Source organism: Leopardus geoffroyi, chromosome C2 (assembly GCF_018350155.1).
Source record: "Leopardus geoffroyi isolate Oge1 chromosome C2, O.geoffroyi_Oge1_pat1.0, whole genome shotgun sequence".
NCBI classification, from domain to species: domain Eukaryota; kingdom Metazoa; phylum Chordata; class Mammalia; order Carnivora; family Felidae; genus Leopardus; species Leopardus geoffroyi.
In genome coordinates this window covers 143,597,004-143,620,815 of record NC_059333.1, presented here as the reverse complement: position 1 = coordinate 143,620,815, position 23,812 = coordinate 143,597,004, and the positions used below count along the sequence as shown (strand labels likewise).

Sequence of the window (23,812 nt, the reverse complement as noted above, 5' to 3'; positions counted from 1 at the left end):
TGAAGGGTAGCCAAGTGAGCAGCTCAACTAGGGTGGGAGAAGTCTCTTCCAATGATGGTTGGTACTGGCCATTTGCTAGGAACTTACCTGGGCTATTGGCTGAGTCCTTGGTTTACTTCCATGTGTTCTCTTTACATGGCTAGATCAGGCTTCATCTCCTACATTATGGTGGTTGAGAGCTGAGAGGGAGTGTCTCAAGAGTTAGAGTTACAATATAAAGCCTCCATATACAAGCATTCACCCAGCATCTGTTAGCATAACACTTGCTAATATCTCATTGGTTAAAGCCAGTCACATGGCCAAGCCCAGAAATACTGTATGAAAGGAGTACACAAGGGCATGCTTATGAGTAAAAGTATTTTGTTGACAAGTTACCAAGAGAATGGTCAGTCTGTTACACATGACATGTAGTTAAGTTTATGCAAGCCTTATATATTCTTTGAAGAACATGTGTTTTATTTTTAGGCCACAGAGCTCAATAGATGTTTATCCAACTATATTTATTGACAAATTATTCAGATCTTCTATATCCTAATTTAGGTCAATGATAAATTGGTGTGTAAAAATCTCCTACTGCTATTGTGTGTTTTGTTTGTTCTTTAATTGAGTGGATGTCTTCCTCAGTTCAGGCTTATAACAGAATGCCATGGACTGCCTGGTTTATAAACAACAGAAATTTATTTCTCACACTTGTAGAGGCTACAAAATCCAAGATCAAGGTACTGGCAGATTTGGTGTCTGGTGAGGCTTTCTTCCTGGTTCACCGAGGGCTGTCTTCTCACTGTGTCCAATGTATGTTGAAGGGGCAAGAGAGCTTTCTGGGGTTTCTTTTACAAGGACACTAGTCTCATTCAATCCCCTTCATGCGAGCTCTGCGTTCATGATCTAACCGTCTCCCAAAGGCCCCCCCTCTTAATACCATCCCATTGGGGGTTAGTATCTCAATGTATAAATTTTAGGGGAGCGCACATCATTCCATAATAGTGGTCTTTATATTTCTAAAACATTCTATTTTGTTTATGTTTATGCATTTTACTGTAAATATGTTACGGTTCATAAATCTTTATTTTCAATTGTACCTTTCATCCCTGACAAGGTTGAACTAAATACTTTTTTATTTGCTCATCCCAAGTGTTTCCTCTGTTTCATATTAGTATTGTAAATTATCATTTTTGTTGTGGCCTTCAGTCACATTTATTATTTCTTGCTGTTGTATTGAATTTGTAATGACTCCGTCTGGAATTCTTTGTGTTTTCATTGACTATCAAGAACCCTCCTTTTGTGTATGACCTGTTTCTTTTCTTAGAGAATGAACCCATTGATATGCTTGTTAGTTTATAGTTTTCATACATTTGAAAAAAAGAAAGAAATTGAGTTATCAATTTAAAAACACTGAATCTTCCAGTGTTGGTACAATAAATTAAGGTGACAATCTCTAAATGTGGTAAACAAAGCAAAGTACAATCCTTATTTCGCTTTTTCTGTTTCTCCCTTTCTCCAATTTAAACTGCTAACATTTGAAGAAAAGGGCGGAGTAGAAATTACTTGAGTGACTATAGTATCCCTGTGCCTTATTTTTAAAATATGTTGTATCTGGCAATCTTTCTAACATACTTGACAGGTCATTTTCCTGTTGTATTGGGAAATAAACAAAGCACAAAGAAGATAGCTAATTTTGCACAGTCCCATGGTGTCAAGATGTCATTCCATTCAGCCACACAAGGTTCATTGCAAAATTGATTTATTTTCTCCATAAAGAGCTGGCATCCCATGGACCACACAGATAACAGTTAATTCCTAAATGGAACACAATAAATTTGGCACTGAATGAAGTGCTTTATTTCTTTCTGTTTTGAAAGCCTGCATCTATTGTATTTAAAAGAGAGAAGAAAGGATTATTTTTATAAACTTTCAGATTGTTAAAATTAATTTCCGTGGTGTTGGAAGTTGGGAATGTGGAGATTTTAAAGGTTAATGCTTCTAATTAAAGTATGAAGCTGCTTACCTTGCATTTCACTGACTTGAAAAAGAAACGTTTAGGTAGACCATTGAGCTCCTTGCTTACAGGAGGGAAACTAGCAATTCAGTGCAGATAAAATGGTGGTAAAAATTGACCCTCATTCTTGAACTTTTACACAGAAATCTTGGAGTCATACAGTGGATGATTGCTTTTATTTTAAACTTTAATTTTAGTCAGGTTAATAGAGACAATAATCAATTATGGCAGACCAGAATGTCAGCAAAACCAAGTATTAAGGAAAATAATTTCTTTTGTCATGTCAGGGTTACAGTCAGCCAGGAACAGTTGTAAAAAGTGGCTTCATTCTTTCTCCCTTGCCCTTTAAAATCTCTTTCTTCTTTACTCCTCTTCTCCTTTTGGGGCTCACATCATTCCATATTAGTGGTCTTTATATTTCTAAAACATTCTATTTTGTTTATGTTTATGCATTTTACTGCAAATATGCTATGGTTCATGAATCTTTATTTTCAGTTGTACCTTTCATCAGTGACAAGTGGCTGTCATTGAACTAAGTACTTTTTTATTTGCTCATCCCAAGTGTTTCCTTTGTTTCATATTAGTATTGTCAATGATCATTTTTGTTGTGGCTCTCGGTCACATTTATTATTTTCTGTTCTTGCGTTGAATACGTAATGACTCTGTTTGGAATTCTGTGTCATCGTCAACCAGTCTGTCAATACTCTGGCCATTGATTCCCTGTGTTTTAATCTTTTCTCTCTAATTTCTCCTCAACAATTTCCTGGGAACATCTACAGTGTTTAACATAAAAGAAGAGATCACTTATTGTGAGATGCAGACATCGGCCTCAGGGAAGATACCGTGGGTGGAGGCTTTTCTGTACTCCCCAAATCATACTGAATCTGGTTTTACTGATAGCTTTCTTTGTTGGGGTTTAGCAAATGATTTACTTACCAGGAGCAGGGAGACAGAGTGAAATCCATGGTGAGAAGGCTGCCAGAGGCCTTGGCAAAAGTTTTTCGTATATTCAGAGTTATAGAGCTTCTGTTTTAGAGGTGAAAGAAGAATACTTTTCTTTTCTTCCTCAGCCACATCAGATTATGGATTTAGGATCTATTTGCCCAGCATTTTGTGAGGAAATACAGTGAGGATTCAGTCCTAAGACATCTACAATGAAAAAGAATGAATGAGTTCTTACAAATGACTTGAAATATGTGCTAGTTGCCTTTTAGAATAAAAAACCTTTGTTTTGTTTAAAAATCTTAAGCAAAAAACAGGCTTTACTTGTGTAGCAAAAGTAATGTATCATCAAAAACTGTTTATTTGCTCACAGATTTGCTTTTGAGTAGCAAGTGATCTAATTTTGAACGTAATGTTGATTCTATCCTCAGAATTTAGGTCATACTGAAAAATAAATTTTAGTTTTGTTACAACACTGTATAAATATATATGTCATCAAGATGTTTTTAAACTTTAATTGACGGACACAGCATTTTAAACTAAGAATAGATCTCACAAATCTCCCTTTCTTACAGAGATGAGAAAATCGAGACCTTCCAAAGGTCAAATAGGTGCTTGATGCCACAGAACAATTAAATGCTAATTAACTCATGAAATCTACTTTTACTCTAAATAACGAATCTAGTTTCTCCATAGCACTTAGTATGTTTTTATTTATTTACTTATAGGTTAGTTAGTTGCCTCCCTTGGTATAACAGAAACTCCCGTGAGGCCAGGAATTTTTTGGTGTGTTTCATGCTGTGTCCCAACATCTACAGTAGTTCCTGGCACAGAGTAGGTGTTCCATTCATATTTATTTAGTAGATGCAAGTGTGATTAGGGAAGAGTATGGGCTGTGGTGCTGCTACGATTTAGTGTCAGGCCATCTGTGTTTGCTGACTTGGTAAGAGAAGATTTCGTGAGATAGGGAGAACTTGATCTGTATGTGAAAGGGTGACATTGCTTGGTGGTGAAGGGAGTGAACGCCCTAGGTAAGTGTTGCCATGAATGAGGAGCAAAGATCTGGAGGGAGGTTGGCATAGGTGAGACCGTGTGAGAGTAGGCAGCCACTAGTGTTTCGAGCTCACGCATACTTTTCTCAGATTGACCTGGTCGAAAACATAGCCTGACAGCACGGTCAGCACTACCAATCTTTTCACCGAGTGTGGTGAAAGTCCTTGGCCAATCTGACTTTGACTGAATAGGTCAAAGGTCAAATATTTGTTTTGTGTAGTTGTCCAGTCAGACATCTGTCTTCAGGATTCAGAAATATGATGGTCCCATCTTCACTACCATGTCCGTTGGGGTGCTTGTTGTTTTCTAAGCCACTTATTATAATAATCCTCATGAAAGGTGCCAGATTTCTCTATATAAATAATAATGATACTGATGATGATGGTGGTGGTGGTGGTGGTGGTGGTGTCACTTTGCATTTGTATAGCACATAGAATTTTTCATGACACTTGCACATGTATTATCTCATGGACAGATCCTAAAGAATCAATTGCAGTGTCATATAAAATGATCTGAAATCAATTGTGCCACCTGGGCAATGTCCACTGATCCTAGTGGGCAGATGAAAATTGAATCTAACTTAACTTTTCATTTTCCAGTTAACACATCAATTAAAGCAGATTGATGTCCACACTGATATTCACACGTCCTATTTTGCATAAGACAGTATCAATCTATTCTTTTTACTATCATGAGTTTTATCCATATTACATATAAATGCTTTCCCAGTTTAAAAAAGTACTGCATTAATCAGTGAAATGATGGGTCAGTTTTAGTTTTAAAAGTCATCTCCTACTCGTTAATGGAAAATATATTGATAATTCTTCCAGTGAGTGTCTTGGCACTCTAGTTTAGAAGATGTTACTGAAGGTCTGAATCATACATCTCCCTGAATGCAATCCACAGGAGGCAGGTGAGCCAATATGAAGGTTTGACATCTAGAAACTGGTCATGGCCTACCTTGACCTTGGAACTAATGAGGCTACTATGGATAGTCCAGTGTATTTATTATTTAACTAAATCACTTACAGATAAGATACGCTCATTGTTGTAAAAATTGGGCCTGGATTTAACATTTCAGATATTCATATGTGTTTTGTACTTTAAGATGCTGCTTATATTTAAAAGAACTTTTTAATCATCGATTTCACTGGTGTTAAAACCATTAATACATGTGTCTATGCAACATGAGAGAAATGTGATGCCTTTTGAGAAATGTCCCCAATACCCCATAAAAGTACACTGCTTTCATTATTTTTATAAAGCAAGTGAAGAAAACCATACTTAGTATGTAAATAGCTTTTTGTTTGCCTTTCTGTAAGAAGGACTACTTGAACACTAACAAAGGAGAGTACACAAGTAACACTGCAACTAGGATTGCCAGATAAAACACAGGATTGCCAAATAAAATGCGAATTTCAGATAAACAAAGAGTTTTTCAGTTTGTGTCTCAAATCTTGTATTTTTAGTGTAAATATGTCCCCAAATACTGCACGTTTTAGTAAACCAAATTCCACTGAGTATCCTGGAGTTTTATTGGTTACATCTGCCAGTCCTAGATGCAACTAGGGGCCAGCACGCCCTAAAATTTATGATCGAAGTGTGGCCAGTTTTCTTCAGGCATAGTATATTTTTCTGTGGTTCTTGACCTGTCGTCTAATTCTCTTTTCTCTCTGTAAGAAGTTTGTATTTAAAACAATCTTGGAACTGTTCTGTGTAACTACCTGCTTACTGGCTGCAGTCTTCTATGAGCTGAGAACATTTCCATGATACCAGGGTACATAACCTCAACAGATAAAACTTTAAGAGACTGTTAACATCCAGAATGGTATTACCCATTGGCTCTCCTCAACTGTGGGGCTCATAGGCATGAGTTAATATATTCCAAATTGATCAGTTTCTTCTCCCACACCTGATCCACTTGTATCTATGTTAATGATACTGATTCCCACCCCATCATCCAGGCCAGACACTTGGGAGCCTGGAAATGAGGGGTCTTCCCTTCCCTTATGCTCCTTCTCACATCCAGTTAGTTCTGAGGAATCTCTCTTCTCCCTATTTCCTTAACTACCACATTAGTGGCAGCTCACCCCTCTCTCTGCCTCTCCTCCAGCTCACTTCTTTCACCCTTCCATGGTGGGGAACGCACTGGGCAGACCAGAATGCACTTTCACATCCGTGGTCTAGTGAAACTGGACCATATTCTATCTGTGCCTCTAGGTGCTTAATAAGTAGGGTCTCACAGAAAAAAATTCAGAACACAGATGGATCCTGCAACTGCATTCACCGTTCTGCCTAGAGTCCTTTTTGCTAAACTCTGCTCATCTCACTGAATATCTGAGTATCACATTGCTCACTCTCTCCAGAAAATGTGCCTAGCCACTTATTCCCTCTGGCTTCTCCCAGCTCCCCTCATCTCTATTAATTTTCATTGACTCCCATCCCACCATAGTGGTTGTTTTTTGAGCTATTTATCAGAAATATTATACCTACCTCCCGAAACCATAAACATGTGCCCCAACATGTGCACAACACACGCGCGTGCGCGCACACACACACAGATATGCACTAGTGTGATTGCATGCACTTTATCCATCCCATTACTGCTATATTGAATCATTCTAAGATAGAGCATGATTTGCTTTTCAGTCTCAACAAACTATAATTACTGGGCTATACAGTTAATTATGTCACTTCAGGTCAGATTTTTATCCTCATGAATTCATATGGACTTTTGTCTCCTGGATTGAGCGAATAGTGGATCTTGTGTTCCCAGATAGATAGTTTGTATTCTTTTTTTTTTTTTAATTTTTTTTTTTTAACATTTATTTATCTTTGAGACAGAGAGAGACAGAGCATGAATGGGGGAGGGTCAGAGAGAGGGAGACACAGAATCTGAAACAGGCTCCAGGGTCTGAGCTGTCAGCACAGAGCCCGACGCGGGGCTCGAACCCACGGACTGCGAGATCGTGACCTGAGCCGAAGTCAGCTGCTTAACCGACTGAGCCACCCAGGCGCCCCAGTTTGTATTCTTTTAAAATGTATATTTTTGTTTCTTTTTCATTAACATTGACAAATTCTCTTTTTCCTTTTTCTTTCAGGTAGTCTAGGGAGATGAAAGTTTGATAGCCAGAACCTGAGAATGTACTTTTTAATAGACTCAGAATTAATACATTGCAGTGTGATACAAAAATCCTTTTTCTATCTTTACCCACTGAAGCAAATAATATTGGGCGAATTATTTCAATAAAAGAAACCTATCTCTAAAAATTTAGCCTTAACTGTGTCCCAAACTTCTCAACATTCTTTTATTAGTAATTTCTAACATTTGCTAGGCAAAATTTTCTTTTATGATGTCTCCCAACACCACTTCTAAGATGCTACATCATTATATTGCTGATGAGATACTTTCTCAATGATAGTTTTTCGATTTCTCTAAAAATTCTAATTTCTTCTCCAATTTCATATACCCTTCAACAAATGAATCTGCTTCAGCTCTAGTATTTCTTTCTGCTCATTAGTGCTGTATATAAGATCGTTCTTATGAACTCACAGCTGTCACATAAGTTTATCTTCTGGGGCAAGAACTAGCATTTGGAAGGTTAAGTTTATCTGTGGGTCACTAGTATGATAATGGTGGGTACACCAAGAATTGGGGATAAATCTGAAAAGGCAGATGCTGTGGAAACATTGGCTCTTGAGATCGGAAAGGTCCAATGGGATGCAGAGTAGTCAGCCCTGAGTCTCTCAGATTAAGGAAAAGCTCCCATGCACATACATGCACACACACATCTTTAAAAGCCAAAGGATTGTTTGAAGTATAAATGAAAGTAGAGGCAGAAGTAGAAAAATGAAAAGAAACGTTTGCCTCAGGAGGTAATATCAGGGCAAAGATAGTCACAGGTCCCACCAGGCATTATGAAGAAAACAGGCCCTAGGGTTTAAGATGGCTCCCTGAAGGGACTCTTAAAAACTGAGAACAAACTGAGGGCTGATGGGGGTGGGAGGGAGGGGTGGGGAGGTGATGGGTACTGAGGAGGGCATCTGTTGGGATGAGCACTGGGTGTTGTATGGAAACCAATTTGACAATAAATTTCATATATTAAAAAAAAATAAGATGGCTCCCTGGAGGTGACTATTTCCCTGACAGCAGCATCTGCAGAGATGTCTTGGCCCTTTTGCTGTACCTCAGTAATAGCCCTTGGAATTCAAAAAAGCATGAGGGCTGTTGACCTTGGATGGGTGGGTTCTCGGCTCTGATTTGTAAACTAGGCAAATCATTCAGAGTTCAGCGCTTTAACCTTAAGAATCAGTGGTTTGTGACAGAGACACTACAGGCCCCCTGTGTGTGCCTCAGGGGCATGTGGATGGTGAGTAGATCTGGGAGTTGTTCCCATATGGTTTCAATGGAAGCCTTGGGTGTGAAAGAAATTATCCAAAAAGAGAGTGAAGAATGAGAAGCAAAACAGCATTTAACACGTGGGTGAAAGAAAGAAGTGCCATTATATGGGAACTGCGAGGCAGGAAGGGACTACCCTTTCTAATATTGCAGCCTGCCTCCCCACATCCATTCCTAACTTCCTTTATTCTAATCTAAGTTTTCTATTTCCTATAGCATTTATCACCTACTAAAATAGTATATAATTTACTTTTTAATCATTGTGTTGTGCTGTGTTTTTTATCTTCCCTGCCTCTTCTAACTGGAAGGTAAGCTTCATGAGGGCAAGTATTCCGAGCAGTTAATGTATTCCAAGCAGGTAGAACAGTCCTGGTACTTTGGAGGTACTTTGTAACTATTTATTGAATAAATGAAAAAAATATATATCTCAACAAGTAAGTTTCAGTCAGTAGTGTCAGAAACTGCAAGGAAGTCACCTAAAACAAGTGAGGCAATTAGTAACCCATTGGGGTTCTAGGGAGAAGTTGTATCAATGGCAAGATAGGAATAGATGCTGGACCACCATTGGGTTGAATGATGGATGGTGTGTGAAGCAGTGAAGAGGGCCAGCAGGAATTACTCTTTCAAAAAACTGCTTGGAAATGAGGAAAACGGTGGTACTTACAGGAGGACTTGGGATCAAGGAAGGATTTTACATGTTTTGCTGTTGCTGTTTTTAATGGGTTAGACTCACAGGGCAATGGCAGAATGTGATCTGGCCCTCAGAAGTGGTGAAGGGATCAGCTTTCCATTATGGGAAGGTCTCTTTAGTGGCTGTGGAGAGCGTGGCCTAGAGCAGGAGACACTAGGGTCAAGGACACAACTAGGCCGTGGCTTTCAGGGATAATAGCTGGGAATGCTGTTCTCCCTGATCATGCCCTGGGTCTCTTCTCCACTGGCTTTCATTGACCATCATTCCTTCCCCTCTGCCCTGCTCTTCCACTTCAACCCCATGGAATGCCTTCTGAGGTTAGCAGTCTCCTCTTAATCTCTTCTCTTCACCTCCTGGCTTTAGGTGAAAACTTGTTGTTTCCTGAAGGTCCTGTGATGATGTTTGGGGTTGGGCCTTTGTGAAGTGATTAGGTTTAGATGAGGTCGGGAAGATGGGATCGATCCTTTTATAAGAAACACTAGAAGGGCACCTGGGTGGCTCAGTTGGTTAAGCAACTGACTTTGGCTCAGGTCATGATCTCACCATCAGTGAGTTCGAGCCCCTCCTCAGGCTTTGTGTTGACAGCTCAGAGCCTGAAGCCTGCTTCAGATTCTGTGTCTCCTTCTCTCTCTGTTCCTCCCCTGCTTACACTCTGACTCTTTCTCTCAAAAATAAATAAACATTAAAAAAAATTTTTTTTAAAGAAACACCGGAGATCAATCACCCCTCCGTGCCATCTTCCCCTCCCCCAACCCCACCCAGCCATGGGAGGATACAGCAGGAAGGTGGCCATCTGCAGGCCAGGAAGAAGGCCCTTATTGGGAAACAGGACTGGCTAGTACCTTGACCTTACACTTCCCAGCTTTCTGAATTGTGAGAAATAAATTCCTGTTTATTCCTGCTTAGACATCCCATCTTTGGCGTTTTGTTATGGCATCTCAAACTGGATAACACACTCTTTTATTTATTTTGCTGTTCAATTAAAAAAAATACAAAATCTGGTGCTAAGAGTGCTCATTGCTACTGGGGCATTGTCATTTCCAAGCATTTTCAGCTGATAGAGCGAGGAGATACATGTGTATACTAACCTGTGTGCATTCGCATATCTTTATCTATTTCTGTATGCAATCACCTGTATCCATAATAGGCTAAACACAAGTTCACAGTGTTGTCTTTACCTCTGTTTTATTGCCTTGTGATAGAGTACACCTCCCTTTTTCCTTGCTTACCAGTAGACTCCCTCCAACAGTGAGAAGTCTGGCTTTTGCCGTCTGCTAATTCCAGACTGCATGAGTAGCAGTGTCAGAATTGTCACTCTTTACTCCTATAGGACATGACTCTGTTGACTAGAGAATAGTCCTAATGTATAATCCCAATGAATAGTCCTAATGACAGTTTTCCCTGTCATCTCACTGCTTCCAAAATATGGAATGTTTCACAGATTTGCATGACGTCCTTGTGGAGATGTCGGGCTAATCTTCACTGTATCATTCCAATTTTCACATACGTGCTGACAAAGTAAGTGCCAATGATCCAACTTAACAAAGACGACTGTATGACTACTGCAGGAAAAAGGAATATACTTATTTATACATAAAACCTTTTAACATCTGTTATCTAACTTCATTTACTTTGGTCCATTTAAAGGAAAAAGTCTCCCCTCCAAACTTATATGAATTATCATATTACTGAATTACTTAAGAGTTATAAAAACATTCATATTTTAAAATGTTTTAAAAGACATCTAGGTCCAATACTCTTCTTGTTTAGCTCACTTAGTAAATAAGATTCCTTGGCGGGCCGCCTGGGTGGCTCAGTCGGTTGAGCGTCTGACTTCAGCTCAGGTCATGATCTCACACTCCGCGAGTTAGAGCCCCGCGTCGGGCTCTGTGCTGACAGCTCGGAGCCTGGATTCCGTGTCTCCCTTTCTGTCTGCCCCTCCCCTGCTCATGCTCTGTATCTCTCTGTCTCAAAAATAAATAAAAACATTGGGGCGCCTGGGTGGCGCAATCGGTTAAGCGTCCGACTTCAGCCAGGTCACGATCTTGTGGTCTGTGAGTTCGAGCCCCACGTCAGGCTCTGGGCTGATGGCTCAGAGCCTGGAGCCTGTTTCCGATTCTGTGTCTCCCTCTCTCTGCCCCTCCCCGGTTCATGCTCTGTCTCTCTCTGTCCCAAAAATAAATAAACGTTGAAAAAAAAAAACATTAAAAAAAATTAAAAAATAAAAATAGAAATAAATCCTTGGCAATTAGCAACTTAATTGTTCACATATCAGGGAAGGACTAGTAGTGGAATTCTAAAATCTGAACAAAAAGTTTATGTTTTTAAAAATTAAGCATCCTCTCAACCTCATCTATCTTCTACATCATTTTTACTATCAATTTGTGAATTTATGGCTTATTAAAACAGAGGTAGTGGTTAGTGTCCAGCCCCATCTGAAAGGCTACTCAGTCTATATGAGTTATGTTTACTTATTTATTAGAATATTTATAATAAATGCACATTGTTCCTTGCCATCCACCTAACTCTTTACTATCCCTGACTTCACTTAAAATTTTTTTCCAGCACTATTGAGGTATTAACAAGTAAAAATTGTATATATTTAAGGTATACAATGTGATGTTTCAATATATTTACACATTGTGAAATAATTACCACGATCAGGTTAATTAACATATTCATCACCTCACATAGTTACCTCTTTGTGTGTGTGACGAGAATACTTGTGATCTACTCTTTTAGCAAATTTCAAGTATATAGTACATTATGATTAACTGTAGTCACCACGTTGTACATGGTAAAAGTAAATACATTTTTATTGCCATATAACTGACCATGGCTGTGATTTTAACACACATAATTGTAAATATTTTAATCTTTGTCAGAAGAGCCCCTATGTTTGTTTAATATTATCTAAGTTATGTTTTCTTTGATCATTAAAAGATTTTAGATGATTGGATCATATAGGAATGACCATTTTTTACATGCAGCAAAATCTTTTTGTTCGGAAAAATGAAAACCCATTTTAAATTGTGTGTGTATACTATTTAACTTTTTTCTCTTAAGGGAAGCATTGCTAGTTATAAATCTGTGTATTTTTCTAAATGTAGTTGGGCTCACCTTAAACGGAGAAATTGGAAATCATTGCAAGACCGCAAATTATTTTACAATGGTTTTCAAATAATCACCAAAAAACTTATGTGATATCGGTAAGATGTGATTGAATCAATGACTTTAGCCATATTTCCAAAAGGCTGGGTTCTTTTGAAGGTGAAAAACACATAAGTAGGTTTTCTCATAGAACCTGCACTAGCTTTCTAAGTCTGCCATAACAAAATACCACAGACTGGGCGGCTTAAATTTCTTTTGTCACAGTTCTGAAGGCTGAAAGTCCAGGATCAAAGTGCTGGCCAGTTTAGTTTCCTTTGAGGCCTGTCTCCTCTGGCTTGCAGATGCCTGGAGCCCACCCTCTTGTTGCCTCTTCACATGGTGGTTGTTCTGTCTGTGTGCACTCATGGGGAGAAGGACACCAATCAGACTGGAGTAGGGCCCATCCTAGAGGCATCATCTTAACTTGATCATCTCATACAGAATTTATTGTAAAATATGGTCACATTCCGAGGGAGTGGGATTGGACTTCGACATATGAATCTTGGGGGACACAACTGAGACCATAACAACATTTTGTTGTGGCTTCTCGAAATCAGACTCTGCGTTCTATTTGTCGTTGCTTTTGGTTGTAATTATGACACTCTTACCTCAGAGGATATTTGAAGTTTATCCCAGCAGCAAAGTGATATGAGAGTTGGCAGTTGTATTGCTTGTCTTTCATTTCCGTTTCTTAATTCTTTTCCGGAAAAGGAATTCTCGGTCTTTTTTCAGGGGCTCACGCACAGCATTGATTCAAGGGCTCATGCACAGCTTTGAGAATCTGATGAGATCTATTATAACAGTTAACTTCAACAAACTGCGTCAAAACTTGGTGGCCTAATACAATAAACTTTTTAAAAACATCAATACACTGGGTGCATTGGGCAAATTGGGCTGGTCTCAGTGAGGACTGCTGATTAGAGTATTGGCTGGGCTCAGTATGTGTGGTTCCCAGTGGCTTCCCGCACAGGTTTGATGGTGGGCTGGCTGTGGGTAGTGGGTGGAGGTAATTGGGCCACACGTTACCATCATCCAGCAGGCAAACCTGGGCTCAGTCACCTGGTTGTGTTCATAGGATTCTCCAGGGCAGGAAGGGAGAGAAAGCCCCAAAGAGTATTTTCTAAGCCTCTCCTTATATCACTTTTGCTTGTATCTTCTTGGCCAAAGCAAGTCACATCAAGTGCAGTTTCAAGGGGTAGAGAAACAGACCCCACGCCCTGCTGGGAGCTGCAAAGCCAGAGTGCAAAGGGGAATGCCTGTTGGAATGAGCAGGGTTTGTGGTCTCCAGTGAGAAGGAGGAGATGGAATGATGAGAACAATAAACTGAGTAAATTCTGTTCCTACAAGTGTTTTCCCCCAGGTTGAGTGATTGTTTTTTTGAGAACAAATGAAGGCTATTTTCCAAAGAAGTACAGATGCTGGCTGTTGAGAGTGAAAGCATAGCGGGAACAGGAAATGGAAAAGGGGTCTGAGGGGAAATGGGCGGAACACTCGTAGCATCTGCTTCATGAGCTTTTGGAAATAGGAAACAAATCCTCTGACTTCTCAGTAGATTAAAACGTGAGAAATTTTTCTGTGGGGGGCCAAGGACATTTTTTTTTTCTCTGGAGGACATTATTTCTTGTTAAGGCATTTTCTTTTAAATGTGAACAGTTGACAGGTGACAACAGGAGACACTTTTTACACAGTTAGAACCAGCAGAGCCCTGGAAATTTCATTCCCATTTCCCCCACTGCCATGCTATTGAGCTCAAAAACACCAAATATGAAAATGCCCAACTGAGAGCCCTAGAAATCATACCTTCCTCTGCAAACACATAAGTCTAAAACTAGGAATTCTTCTTCATAATCTCGCAAAAATAGCAACTCCTTGGATATTCTTTTTATTTTTTTTATTTTTTTTAACGTTTATTTATTATTTTTGAGACAGAGAGAGACAGAGCATGAACAGGGGAGGGTCAGAGAGAGAGGGAGACACAGAATCTGAAACAGGCTCCAGGCTCTGAGCTGTCAGCACAGAGCCCGACACGGGACTCGAACTCACGGACCACGAGATCATGACCTGAGCTGAAGTCGGACGTTTAACTGACCGAGCCACCCATGCGCCGCCTCTCCTTGGATATTCTTAATAGTCAACATTGATTTATGTCTACTCTGGTTGTTCTAATATCAATTTATCAGTTTCTTTATACCTTAATCCACCATCAAAGCTAACCCTTAATCCCTGCTCTATTTATGTAGAGGGCTGAGCACAGTCCTAAATACATACAGAAGTGAATTGCTAAAGTACTTAATTTAGGATGTGTGGGTATTAAGTGCTTTAAACCCTTTCCTGAGTTTCACTCTACAAATATGATAGAGGAGACTTATATTACTCCAAAATATCCAGGAGAATTGCACTCCCCTCCACTTAAAAAAATGTCAAAACCGTAAACTCTCACACCTTAAATTCATTTAAAGGCTGACAGCATCCATGTCCAGATTGGAAATGTGATTTCAGAAGAGATGAACAGGTTGGATGTTGTCATTTTCTGCAACATATTTAAATGTGGTCTTCCTCCTACTTTATAGGCTAGAGTTGAAGAGCAATGGGAGGGGCTGTATCAGTCAGTTATCCCATACTAATGCTGTATGACAAATCACAAAAATTTCAGTAGCATTCAACAATAAGCATATATTGGGGCACCTGAGTGGCTCAGTTGGTTGAGCGTCTGACTTCAGCTCAGGTCATGATCTCACAGTTTGTGGGTTCGAGCCCCACATTGGGGCTCTGTGCTGACAGCTCAGAGCCTGGAGTCTGCTTTGGATTCTGTGTCTCCCTCTCTCTATGCCCCTTCCCACTTGCGCTCTGTCTGTGTGTGTCTCTCTCTCTCTCAAAAATAAATAAACATTAAAAAAATTAAAAAAAACAATAATCATTTATTGTTAGACTCATAGGTCTGGGTCTTCTGGGCAAGCTCTCCTTCCTTCAGGCTGTAGGTTTATGCAGTGTCTGGGGCAGATCTCCTCCGTGTATTTTATGCTGGACCCAGGCTGGTGGGACAACAGCCACTGGGATATGTTCTTCTCTTGGTAATGGACAGAAGCTCCTCAAAGGACAAATGAAAGCACTCAATATTTGCTAAGACAAAGGCTCTGGTCTGGTTCACTGTCATTTCCATATTCCACTGGCCACACCAACACAAAACAAAACCAAAGGCAGAGGTGGGTAATGACCACTTCCCAAGAGACCGTCGTAAGGGTGCGATGTGCAAAATCTTCAGAATAGTAAAGATCCGGAGCCAACAATTCCTTCTACCACAGAGGGGTGACTGTTTCTGGAAATAACTTCCTTAGGCACTTAATAGGCAATATTTGTATGGTTCATTGATATTTAGTGCTTCAAATGGAATTGCTTGATGGTGCTTCTTGATTCATCTGAGTCTGGGAGAATTCAAAGATAGTTTTTAATATATTTATTTGAGTTAGTGATAAAGAGTTTCCATTTTTTCCCCTCATATCTCCAACTATTGCTTGAAAATTGGACTTCTTTCTGTGCTGATTTCTCCTGCCTTTTACAGTACCTATTAACAACCTTATTTTAATTCAGCCCTGAGGTACTGAAGAGCGAGCCGTATGGGGAGAAGGCTGATGTCTGGGCGGCAGGCTGCATCCTTTATCAGATGGCAACTCTGAATCCTCCCTTCTACAGCACCAACATGCTCTCCCTGGCTACAAAAGTAAGCAGTGTTGGGAGACAGAAGGGTCTTGTGTTGCTAAAAATGCCATTTCTTTTCTCCCTAAATAGATCATTTGTGGTTTTTATGAAAATGTCAATTAAAAGCAGGCACATTGTTTTATTAACCACGTGATCCAGTTCATTATTTCCCCCCTTTCTTCTAAATATACATCATGTGCTATGGCACATTTCCCCCTATAATTGTCTTCATTTATCATAGAAAATTATACAAATAAATCTATCAAATTACTTTTGGTCTTTTATTTTTAATTGTGGTTTGGATTGCCTACAATTGGCATATTATATTATCCTACACATCATTTATTATGAATCTCAGGCTAACTTGAACTCAGCTTGAAGAATACAATCTGTGCTCGAGAACTGTTTACTTGATGTTAATTTTTTATTTGTTGGGATGTTTTTGTTTCTGATTAAAATGTGTGCATGGTCATAATGCTTATTGAGCAGCTTTCATGTTGTGGCCAAGTAGTGTAGATACTCGTGGCCTCTTTATGTCCATCACACTAGTCTGTCTGTTTTGCAGATAGTGCAGGCGGTATATGAACCAGTGCCAGAAGGCACCTACTCTGACAAAGTGACAGATACCATCAGCAGGTAATTATCCTCACAACTCTGAACCGATAGGGATCGTCAAGAAAGACCTCGCATCTCTCCGAATTTACTGTGTCCATATTCATGAAGAAGAAGAAGGGCTGCCACATAATCCAAACCCAGAAAAATATTTGTGTATCATCAGTAATGGTGACCATTTGGAAGCCACTGAAGTGTCCAAGAGGAGGTAGTGTCTGCACTTGCAATATTATGCAGCCATCAGAATGATTATTCAGAGGGCTTTGTATCAGGCCGTAAAACAAATACGGTAAGAAGCTAAGTAAAGCAAACAGGATGTAAAGCTGTTTGTAACTCTGAGAAAAACTGTAAATATATGCACAGATGTGAGAAAAGGCTAGACAAGGACATAGGAAACTGGCAAAGGCCATGCAAAATGATAAAATTGCAAGCACTTTTTCATTTCTATTTTTAAATTGGTAATGTTATGTTGTATAATAATTCTTCAAAGAAAGTCAGAAAGAAGCGCTCCGGCCGGCAGTATAGTAGGATTTTAATGAAAGTCATTTCCCGTTGCATTCACAAAGTTCTGACCTCACAGGGCTTGTCCCCGCTGACCTGTCACCCTTCCGTCCCACTTTCCCTCTGCTCCCTTGGTGCTCCCTCCCTCCCTGCAGCCACAGGGAGCTCCCTGCGAGTCCTGGCATGCGACTGCCTCTGGACCTTTGTCCTCCCTCTTGCCTTTTCCTGGACTTCTCTTCCCTCTGGTATATGCATGGCATAGGCCCCATTTCATTCATGTCTCTGATGTTATTTGCCATCATCAGGGAGCCTGCCTGATCTCCCCACAGCCTCTCTGCTTTCTGGCCCTCTTGCCTGCTTTACAAAGCTCATGGCACCCATCCCTTGACATGCTAGACAGGTCCATGCAGACTTGTCCCCACCAGAAGCAAAACTCTCCAGGAGCAGGGTCTTCTCCAATCTCATTCATAGCTCTTCAGAGTCCAGAGCAGTGCCTGGTACAAGACAGACCCTTAACAAATACTGGTTCTATGAATAAATGACTTGTTTTCTGGCTGTTATTTATATACGAATGTATGCTCCTAAGTTGGCTCAAGACTACTTATCTGCCCCATCAAGCTCAGTCAAATCCTCATTATGATTATAGAAATCCCAGACTCCCCCAAGATAGAACATCTGTCCATTCTCCTGCCCAGTTGCCTTTAAACTTGGTTCTGTACCTGCCCCAGCACCTAGCACCACCTCTGATGGAATGTAAGAGATGTATTCCCTTCACTTTCTCCTCTGAGCCTGTCGTTCACATTAATAGGTACTCTCACAGTTTGTAGGATTACATATTGAAACTTTCCTTGTTCAGCACAGTTCTGTCCTACAGTTAAGGGGCCCAGGCCCAGCTGGGGCTGAGTTTCTCTAACTGTAGACTCTGAACAAACATTGGACCGTCTTTCTGCACCTCTGTTCCCTCATCCAGTTAAAATGGGGGCTGTAATAATACCAAACTCATCAGGCTGGTGTGATAATTATACAAAGTAACTATGAAAATCACTTAGCATAGAGCTTGGCAAATGGTAAATCTTAAGCAATATTGGCAATTATCATTGTTAATATTATGGGAAATGAGCTGAAACCCCTTTCGGAATAATCTGAATTCTGCATATATTAGATCATGCCCTGTTGCTAATGAATCCAGACAAATGTAGTTAAATTGCTCGTCTCCACAATTTGATCCTATTATCTGCTATTTGTTTTCTGGAAAGTGCCTTAAAAATTCAAGAAGTCTCCGGAGATGTGAAGACAAGAATACCAGATTTAGTCATTTAATTTCTCCTTTTCATAGGTATTTGAATGCCATAAAGACCAGGGGAGGGGTGGTGCAGAGAAAATGTACAGAGACATTATTCTGAGTTTGTGGCACTGGGCAAACTCTGAGTTTGTGGCACTGGGCCATAATTTGCTTCTGACAGGCTCCCTGGCTACTGGTATCCATGTGTCTTGGGGCTAACAGGTTAGTGGAGGAGTCAGATACCAATATTACATGTAAAGTTTAAGAACATCAATAGATTCTGCAATCAGCTGGATTTTATTGATTGATCGATCGATCGATCGATCTATTTTTTAATGTTTATTTATTTTTGAGAGAGAAAGAGAGATGGAGCAGGGGAAGGGCAGAGAGTGAGGGAGACACAGAATCTGACGCAGGCTCCAGGCTCCGAGCTGTTAGCACAGAGCCTGACGCGGGGCTCCAACTCACAAACCGTGAAACCATGACCTGAGCCGAAGTTGGCTGCTTACCCAACTGAGCCACCCAGGTGCCCCTGGAATCAGCTGGATTTTAATCCCTACTTTTCCATTCAACCCCTTTTCTCATCTGTGATGTACAGGTAGCAATGGTAACTACTCATGGGCTGGTTCCAAAGCCTAAATAGGATAACGCTTCTAGTGCTTTTCGCACAGTGCCAGCATCAAGTGAACCGTCAGTAAAATTAGGTATTGTTATTAATAATATTAGTGTTACTATTTATGGGATTAAGTATCTAAAATAAGTTCTGATAAATTTGATGAAGAATGGTAAAGGAAGCAATGAGAGAGTCCAGAAGGACTTGGCCTAACCTAGCGACTTGGGGGAAGTTTCTATTTAGAAAGAACATGTAATCCGAGACCTAAACAACCACTAATTCTCAAATAGTAAACAGAGTAGAGAAAACATTTCATAGACCATAGAGCTTATTAGTTTGAGGAACTAAAAGAAATTGGAGGTAGCATGTCAAGTAAGGAAGAGAATAGCCAAAGAATGCTGAGGGCCTGGGGAGGCTGACAGGGGCCAGATCAACTAGGCCACGTTGAGGACTTTGAATTTTTATCTCAAGTACTGAGGAGAAAATTTAAGGTCATTTATAGGCTGGCATATAGTGAAAATTTCTTCTATGGCAAAGATCATGCTGGCTGCTCCGTGGAGAATAGACGGGAAGGATTGGGGGAGGGAAGGGAAGCGGATCTAGCTATCTCCTGAGAGATGATGGCGGATCTGACTGAAATAGTGGTGGTGTTGATGGAGAGAAGTGGGGCTGTTCCCATGGTGAGTTGGAGGTTGGGTCAACAAGTTTGGGATACAAGCATGAAAATGGAATGGCACCAAAAATGTGAAAACAACTGAGTTTATTCTCTGGACTTCAGAAAAGTGGAGCCACAACCATGGAGTGGAGTTCCAAGGAGGCCCAGGTCAGCTCACCATTAGATGTATGTGCCGGGGGCATCCGGGTGGCTCAGCCAGTTAAGTGTCTGACTCTTGGTTTCAGGTCATCATCTCGTGGATCATGGGATCAAGTCCTGCGTTGGGCTTTGCACTGACGGTTTTGGAACCTGCTGGGGATTCTCTCTCTCCCTGTTTCTCTACGTCTCCCTTTCTCATGCTCTCTTGTGCTCTCTCTCTCTCTCTCTCAAAATAAATAAATAAACTTAAAAAAAAAAAAAGAAGTATGTGTCAGGATTAGAGATGCCCATAGAGAGGCAGGCTGCTGGGTGGGGAGTGAGTTCCCTGTCACCAGAATGTTTAAGAGGATGAATGATCACTATCAGGGGACTCGGGATGAAATGTTCGTAAGAACACTTTTAATTCAAAACACTGAGATGCTATAATAAGTAAGAACTGATGATTTAGTTTTAATTTGGTAACTGATCATACATTAACATGTGTGCATTCTGTAGCAGATGTGGTCTTCATTTAAGTTATTCGAGACTCGTCTGGGTTCACATCACAAAATTTTATCTTTACAAAATTTGACATACATAAAACCAAATTCAGCCATGAATTTTATGCAATTACATATTTAATTTGCTTTGGATTTTTAGTCTTTAAAAATTAAGTTCCAAAAGAATAAGGAAGCAAATTCAATTTTCTATTTTTTTAGTTTCCTATTTTCTTTAGGAAATTGATGGAAGGAATATATAAAGGTAAAAGTTGGTCTTAATAATCATTTATGACTCAGCAAATTAGGCTCAGAGCTGATCAACAACAACATGATAGAGCCTTTGAAATATAAGATAGCCATTAATGGGAAACTTTACTGGACTCATTCTTAATTTCATACTTGGTGTTGTTTCCAATTACATTATCCTTCTTCTGCTTTCCCATCTCATTTTCACTGTCTACACCCGGTCTCAAGTAGAGTTCATGCAGTTGTGTTTCTAATGTGTAGAATCTTTCCTTTTTCCTGTCCGTTCATATGGCATACAAGCACATTCTGTCACTGGAACTTGTCTTTCCTAGTAGGCTTTTACATTGGGAGGATAACTTAGCAACCCTGAAGAGTTTGGGCAGAAAATAAATCCATTCTGTTGCTCTGCCCAGTACCAACATTACTATTTTTACCTTCCAGTACACTGTTAAGAGAGTATTGTCTGTTTACTTTTTTAAAAAGAAGAACATTTCCTTTTATGCACAAAATATTTCAATTGCCTTACATTTCTCTATCTGTGCCTGGTTGCATAAGCTGTCTGGTGCTTTGTTTCAGAGCCGGTCATGATGACTAACAAAGTTAATGCTTTCAGCTAGTTTTAAGGACAAAGGGATCTTTACATTACCCCCCCCCCAACTCTGTTTTTTTTTCTTTCCCCCCCACCCCAAAGTAAATATGACATGTTGCATTTTGTAAATTTATGGTGTACAATATCTCCATAATGATGTATTGCATATATTTGATATATTGTAATATGATTGCTGTTGAAGCAATATTTATCATATCATATAGTTACAGTGCAGTATTATTATCTATATTCATTATTCGGTGCATTAGGTCTCTATGCTTATTTACTACTCATCACGAGTTTGTACACTTAGCTACCATCATTCTTATAGCCCCCACCCCTCGTGTCCTGATAACCACCATTTACTTTCTATTTTTTTGTAGCTTTGCTTTTTCTAGGTTCCATATAAGTGATATCATACAGTACTTGTCTTTCTCTGAGTCATCTCACTTAGCATAATGTGCTCAAGTTCCATCTCTACTGCCAAATATGGGAAGATATCTTCCTTTTTCATGTCTGAATAATGTTCCATTGTACATATACACCCAACTCTTTTATTCATTCATATGATGATGGGCATTTGGGTTGTTTCCATGTATTGGTTCTTGTGAATAAATATGGGAGTGCAGATACCTTGTTGAAATCCTATTTTCAGTGCCTTTGGGTGTACTCCCAGAAGTGGAGTTGCTGGATCGTATGGTAGATCCATTTTTTAATTTTTTTAAGGAAACCCCATATGGTTTTTTGTAGTGGTTGGAGGAATTTACATTCTCACCAACAGTGTTAGTGTTCCCTTCTCACCAAATCCGCACGAGCACCTTTCATCTCTTGTCTTCTTGATGATAACCGTTCTAACAGGTGTAAGGTGATAGATCATCATGGTTTTTCTTTGCGTCTTCTTGGTGATTAGTGACGTTGAGCATCTTTTCATGTGCCTATTGGCTATTTTGATGTCCTCTTTGGAAAAATATCTGTTTAGTTCTGCCCAATTTAATCAGGTTATTTGTTTTATTGTTATTAAATTGTGTTTTGTTCTTGATGTAGATCTGATATGTGGCTTGTAAAAATTTTCTCTGCTTCTGTAGACTGCTGTTTCATTTTGTTAATTAAGGAGCAGAAGCTGGGAAGAAGCTTTTGAGTTTGACGTAGTCCCATTTGTCATTTCTTTTGTTGTTTTTACTTTTGGCATCATGTTAAAAAAAAATCATTGCCAAGACCAATATCAAGGAGCTTCTTCCTTTCCTTTTAAGAGTCTTATGGTATCAGTTCTTATGTTTAAGTCTCTGATTTTTGAGTTAATGTTTGTGAGTGATGTGAGATAGGGGGACAATTTCTTTGTTCTGTATATATTTCTTCACTTTTCCCAGAATCATTTGTTGAAGAGACTGTCTTTCCTCCAGTGTGTGTTCTTGGCTCTGTTGTCAAATATTAGTTGAACATATATTCTGGAATTTAAATTTGGGGCTCTCTATACTCTTCCATTGGTCTATGGGTCTATTTTTATGCCAGGATGATAATGTTTTTATTAGTAGGGTTTTATAGTATAGTTTAAAATCAGGATGTGTGTTATCTCCAGTTTTATTCTTTTTTCTCAGGATTGCTTTGGCTAATCAGGGCCTTTTGTGGTTCCACACAAATTTCAGGATTGTTCCTTCTATTTCTGCGAAGAATGCCTTTGGTATTTTTATGGGAACTGTACTGAGTCTGTAGATGGCTTTTGGTGGTATGGCCATTTTAACAATATTTACTCTTTTGATACATGAACACACAATGTCTTTCCATCTATTTGTGTCTTCTTCAATTTCTTTCAGCAAAGTCTTGTAGTTTTGTTGTATAGATCTTTCACCACTTCCTTGGTTAAATTTATTCCTAAGTATTTTGTTATTTTTGATGCTATTGCAATTTGGATAGTTTTCTTTATTTCTTTTTCTAATGCTTTATCATTAGTATAAAAGAATCCCCACTGGTTTCTGTAAGTTCGTTTTGTAACCTGCCCCTTTCCTGAAATCACTGATTAATTTCAACAGTTTTTTTTCGATTGACTCTTTGGGATTTTCTGTATGTAAGATGATATCATTTGTAAACAGAGAAAATCTTACTTCTTTCTTCCTGATTTGGGTGTTTGTTTCTTTGCCTTGCCTCATGGCTCTAGTTAGGACTTTTCCAATACTATCCTGAATAGAATGATGAGAGTGGGCAACCTTGCCTTGCTTGTGATCTCAGAGGAAACACTTTCAAGTTTTCTCCATTGAGTGTAATGTTACCTGTGGGTTTGTTGTATGTGGACTTTTTAATGTTGAGATATATTCCTTCTATACCCAATCTGCTGAGGATTTTTACCATAAAAGAATGTTATATTTTGACAAATGCTTTTTCTGTGTGTATTGAGATCAAGTAGTTTTTTATCTTTCATTTTACTGATGTGACGAATTACATTTATTGATTTGTATGTGTTGAACTTTCCTTGTATCCCAGGGATAAATCCCGCTTTGCCATGGTGTTTTCTCCTTTTAGTGTATTCTTGAGTTTTGTTTGTTAATATTTTGTTGAGAATCTTTGCACCTATATTCATCGGGGATATTTTTCTATAGTTTTCTCTTCTTGTGGTGTCTTTATCGTCTGGTTTGGTATCAAGGTAATGCTGGTTTCTGGATGATCTATCCATTGCTGATAGTGGGGTCTACTATTATTGCATTGTCTATTTCTCCTTTAAGATCTGATAGTATTTGCTTACTATATTTTGATGCGA

At 39.4% G+C, this 23,812-nt stretch overlaps 1 protein-coding gene and 1 non-coding gene across 20 annotated transcripts in view; one reads left to right on the top strand and one right to left on the bottom strand.

Moving 5' to 3' along the window:
* The window catches only part of NEK10 (NIMA related kinase 10), a 231,216-nt gene that overhangs the window by 119,138 nt on the left and 88,266 nt on the right, over nucleotides 1-23,812 (top strand). For all 19 annotated transcript variants that reach the window (XM_045436360.1, XM_045436366.1, XM_045436359.1 and 16 more), the window contains 2 exons: nucleotides 15,820-15,949; nucleotides 16,493-16,563. In XM_045436360.1, the coding sequence (XP_045292316.1) occupies nucleotides 15,820-15,949; nucleotides 16,493-16,563 (201 nt within the window). The remainder of the gene's footprint in view (nucleotides 1-15,819; nucleotides 15,950-16,492; nucleotides 16,564-23,812) is intronic.
* Nucleotides 10,501-10,607, bottom strand: LOC123576255. The gene has a single exon (XR_006701272.1). It is a non-coding gene; the product is annotated as a U6 spliceosomal RNA (small nuclear RNA).